Genomic DNA, 4,902 nt, shown 5'->3' with positions numbered 1-4,902 from the left:
AAACTTTAAATCGGATGTAGCTTTACTAGAAATTAAGTAATCAATCATTTTACGTTGTGGGTAAAATTAGAGGTGAGGGATACTGAAGTTATTTTTCCCCCACCCCTTATAGCACGGCTATTAACTACATATTGCTTTTTTTCAGAATGATAATAGTTCATCAGGCGCAGGTGGACCAGTAAAAATAACTGAAAATCGATCAAAGAAGAGCAGCTTCTTTCGATGCACGCTACTTTGATGAACTTCTAATGATAGACTGCAGCACACTTAGAACCTTTTCTGCTTCTTTGAAAGCACAGGGTCACAGCCTCAAAAAAAAAATACCACCAAGCTGCTGCTGAGAGCTCCATTGAACGCAGACTGCACTAAACAAAATACCAAGTGGATTTTGCTCATTAAGTCTATTGACCTGCCAGGCTCCTCTTTCTCAAATATGGAAGCAATGAAGTGGAGACACAAATGCAGGAGTTTCTCTGTTTTCTTCATTACGTTCTGTTTGTATTGCCTGTTGCAAAAGCTGCTAATTTCTTTTAACTTTGCACATCCATATTAGCCTTTTTTTGCCTGTTCTAGCACAATCTTACACTTATTTGCACAGTTTGTCTTATAAGTAAAATTCTTAATAGATTTGTGCTTTTTTTTTTTTACACATTTCTTGTAAATAGAAAAAGGGAGGTATCCATGACACACACTCCTGTGTGCACACACCTGTGTGCACACGCCTGTCGGCATAAAAATGAGGTGATGGGTTATTAAACCAATTGGCATTTAAGCACTTGATTCAGTTTGTGTTTCACAGATGCACAAGTCTGTTCATACAGAACCTACTGCTTCTACATACTAAATACAGGATGTTGCTTTTTAAAAATTATTTTCAACAAACTTTGGGCATTGTATTCTAAACTGTCATAGTCACTTGTCTCCTTTACAGAACGCACCTTTTTAAAGAGGTCTAGATTGAATGCAGGTGTCTATCTTCTTTTAATTTTTTGGGGTACACTGAATTTGTCTTTTTTTTGCTTTGGCTTCTGATGAGAGAATACACTCTTCTAGGTTAAAATCTTCAATATAACCACAGATGAGCTCCCTGTATATCACTTAAGTGGCTTCTGGTAGCTGAAAAAATGGTTTTCAAATATCCCCTTTCTGGGAATCCACTCTCCAGTGTGTAAAATGAAACTTAACGGTGACTTCCCACTGTGATTTAAGATATTCCTTTTATGCTTGAAAACTTTGACAGCTGTCATACACACAAGTTGGCCTTCTGCATAGTTGCTTCTGTTATCAGCAAGGAATGTGATACAGTAAGGCTGAGTGTAGTATCTGGTCATACTGAATGCATGAAGCCCTTTTCAGTCTGCTTAGGCACTTATAAAAGTTCAGCAGAAATTAGTAGTGTGGAGTTTTTTATGACTATTAGAAACGAGTTGAAATTTAGTTGCCTTTCTCATCCAGCTAACATTCTGCAACCAGGCTATTCTACCACTTTTTATCTCTTGATGAGTAAAATAAAATAGGTGCTTTGGTCTTTTCTGTTGATGTGCCAAACTTGGATCAGTGTAAGCGTTAACTACAAACTTGAGTGTCCAGCATTTCAGTTAGAAAAGGTAGATGTATTCTCATTGGCAAACTGCTGACTTTTCTGATGTGCTTTTTTTGTCATGGTAAAGAGTGGTTAAACAGTGACTTGGTTGTTATCACAGACAACTCTGCTTCAATTTAGGGTGTTGCATGTCAAGTTGTCCTTTCTAGGTCTCAATTTTTAAAACTAATTTAATGGGCCACAGGCATTAAATCTACAGGACTTTTAGCATCCTGGATAAGTCTGAGAAACAGAATTTAAGTGGTTTTCCACCAGTCTCCACTTCATGTCAAAAGTAGTCCTCTAATTAGATGTGACTTCTGGTCTGCTGTTTTTCCTGCCCTTTAGTTTTTTTGTAACACTTTTTTGATGTGGCAGGAAAAGCTCAATAAAAAAACAAGAAAAGCAACCCTAACTTCTGTGGCCTATGCTTAGCACTTTTGGGGGAGAATTGAGAGAAGGATGTGCTAAAGCAATCCAGTTTTCTATATGTTAAGTGTTTTCTAAGCAGCAAGTGTTATGACACCTATTATGAATGTTGTTAATTTTCAGTAATTTACCTCTGACTTAATTTGGTGTCATAATACTTTGATTCGTATCTCAGGCTTGTCTGCAAACCAAAACTGACGTTCTCTTGTTAGCAACTTTTACAGAATGCTTTTCTTATTCTTTTTTCTGCCATCTTTCTGCTTGGTTCTGTGTACATGCAGTATTTGTCTCCATGAACTTCCTTCTGAAAGAGCCTGTAAGCAAGAGGTCTGAAGTGCTTCTTGAAGCAGCAGCAAATTGGGGTAACTGCTCTGTTGTATTAGAAAAAAACTTTGCTATTTTCTTACATTTAGCTATGCTAAACTGTACATAAATTTGAGGTAAGACCATAGGAAATTCACTTTATGCATGATAAAATGATGCGGTAAATACTTCACTTTACTTAATGTTCATATGAAGTTCATCTTTTTCTATTTGTAGAAGGATTTAGTGACAACTTTGTCTGTTCCCTGCTGAAACCTGAATAATTCTAGTCTTATGTGAAAACGTTGTGGTCTTATGGATAAGAAAATACTTTTTTGCAGCAGTATTAAGTGGCTGAGTGGCTGCACTTTATCAGTGTGCTAATTTCTTGATTAATGGTCGATGTAGACCTTTGCATATAGTCTGAGTTGTCAGACAAGGGAAAATGTGCTGTATACTAGCATGTAAATCAATTGTATGTTTCACTGGGAACTTTTTTTTAGCTATATTTTGCTTTAGGCAAGCAGATAAACGATAAATGGTATGTTTTGCCTGGGCATCAATTACTGGGTGCTGCAGGCTTTTCTAATATCAGTATGATTGTTTTGTGCAGTCTTTGTAACTTTGCTCAAGACTATATAATCTTATTTTTGAAGGACTTGTAACTATACCTCAGTCAGCTAGCTAGTATTCTAATGACCATTAGAACAAAAGTGATGCAACTGTTAGAGATTTTACAAAGCAGCAAATTCGCATTATCTTGCTTTAAAGACTTTCGTTGGTCTTTTAAGAAAAGGCAGGAGGCATTCCTGGGTTGTTAGGAATTGAATATACATCTGTCAGGGTTTTCCACTCCTTCCCCCATCAAGGTCTGTGTGTAGTATGTTCACTTTTTTTAAATAATTGGAACTTAAACTATAGACTCAATGCTTCTCAACTCCAGATTTCGGTCCTGTGATCTGCAAACCATGAACAAACTGCTTAGTTTTTTGTTAAGTAGTTATTAAATTTCTTGATGTTAATTTCAGAACCACACGTGAAACTTAATTCACCTCTTACATGTGGGGGTTTCTAAGTACAAGTTAAGATTTGAAAGGTCTAGTTTTTTTACAAAAGGCAGATTTACTGTTGCAAGTGCATTTCCTCCTCTAGTCTCTATGTTGGGTAAACCAAATTGTCTTTCACAAGCAAAAAAAAAAAGTGGGAGGAGTTGAATACATGCTCAGTAAGGAATTCTTGCTGGCTAACTACTTGAAGGACATATAGATAGTATATAAAATGCATAATGTGTTTAATTCTGGAAATGCATTTGGCATCTGATTTATGCAATTGATGCTTGCGTGGTTAAAGTTTTTAAGGACTAGCTGTAGGTATTAACTCTGTTCCTCCATTTCCTCAGCTGCTTGTGCAACATCCAATATTTTAAGTGTAACTTGCATTTCAACCTGTCAGTCAGGATTTTCAGCTTTTTTGTTTCCAGTGAATTTAAATATTTTAGTGCATTCCTATGGCCTTACACTTTTTGTTTTGCAAATGACACTTTTACTTGGGATTACAATTATTTTAATGCAATATAGTTACTAAAGTCCGTCTAAAAGGCACGGCCCTAAGAAAATGCTTAAATTTTCAAATAGTATTGTTCTACCATGTTGGTTTAATTTAAACACATTTTATCTCTGCTCCAAAGGTGTAATGTGAAAAGCTCCTACAGATAAAGTGGAATTGTCATGTGTTTAACTTGTAAATCTAATCATTAATTGTGTACTGATACTGTGTTTAAAAAAAAAAAAAAAAGACAAACCCCCCCCCCAAAAGGTTTTATTATTCCATGTGAACTTTTTTACAACAATGTGAGTCTCAAATAAAAATTACATAATGAAGGTATCCAGTCCTTTTTATATAATGTAACTTTATAAACAGGTGCCATTCTCACTGTACTGTCAGCACATATGTCTGTTTCAGGAAGATTCCAACTAAGCTCCTTCCTGGGGATACCTCTTATGAATTAGCTTGTAGATTTCCATTTCCCTTAAATATATAGCTTGCTGCTGAGTGTGACAGTGAGGGATCCTCTTAAAAACCCTCTTCTGAGTCCTGTTGCAGAACTCGAGTTCTCCTAAGGAAACCCCACGACCATATCTGAGAAGTGGATACGATCTCCAAAGTAAATGCTAAATGTCATTAAACAAAGTGGGGTTTGAAACTCCAAGTAATGGTGACACAGACTAAAAATGAAAGGTCTTTTTAAAATGTAGTCTCCTATTCAAATGGAAGTACATTTGAAAGAAGGTAGCTAGACCAGAAGAACCAGTTTGCCCATATGGCTTGGTAATAAAGGAAAGGGCCAGTTTGTGACAGGCTGATCAGAAAGGGTGCAACCGGCTACTTCAGAATGTGAAGAGACCACAAGCAGAAAGTAAGGCTGCACACAAGGAAATGGGATGATCCTACCCCTACCTAAAAGTTTTGGAATAAATCCCGTGGAGTTCCCAATTTTTATCTCCCTTTCCTCATCTAGAAAATCTTTGCATTTCCTGTATAGAGTGAGTGTCATCTGTTTTTAACCTACTTCATCCTTGCAAAAGTGA

General features: G+C 36.4%; 1 protein-coding gene and 1 long non-coding RNA gene across 2 annotated transcripts in view; one reads left to right on the top strand and one right to left on the bottom strand.

Moving 5' to 3' along the window:
• RAB8B (RAB8B, member RAS oncogene family) overlaps positions 1-859 on the top strand; it is a 38,861-nt gene extending 38,002 nt beyond the window's left edge. Inside the window, exon 8 of the mRNA XM_019533402.1 lies at positions 146-859. Within this exon, the coding sequence (XP_019388947.1) occupies positions 146-238 (93 nt within the window). The 3' untranslated portion in view covers positions 239-859. The remainder of the gene's footprint in view (positions 1-145) is intronic.
• LOC109308928 overlaps positions 1-4,359 on the bottom strand; it is a 17,805-nt gene extending 13,446 nt beyond the window's left edge. Inside the window, exons 1-2 of the long non-coding RNA XR_002100740.1 lie at positions 1,835-4,359; positions 689-694 (exon numbers count right to left, since the gene is read on the bottom strand). This is a non-coding gene — a long non-coding RNA (uncharacterized LOC109308928). The remainder of the gene's footprint in view (positions 1-688; positions 695-1,834) is intronic.
• Positions 4,360-4,902: the final 543 nt, after the last annotated feature.

The sequence above is a fragment of the Crocodylus porosus genome, unplaced genomic scaffold (assembly GCF_001723895.1).
Source record: "Crocodylus porosus isolate Cpor-Errol unplaced genomic scaffold, CroPor_comp1, whole genome shotgun sequence".
In the NCBI taxonomy this organism is placed as follows: domain Eukaryota; kingdom Metazoa; phylum Chordata; order Crocodylia; family Crocodylidae; genus Crocodylus; species Crocodylus porosus.
This window is presented reverse-complemented; position numbering and strand designations above follow the sequence as displayed.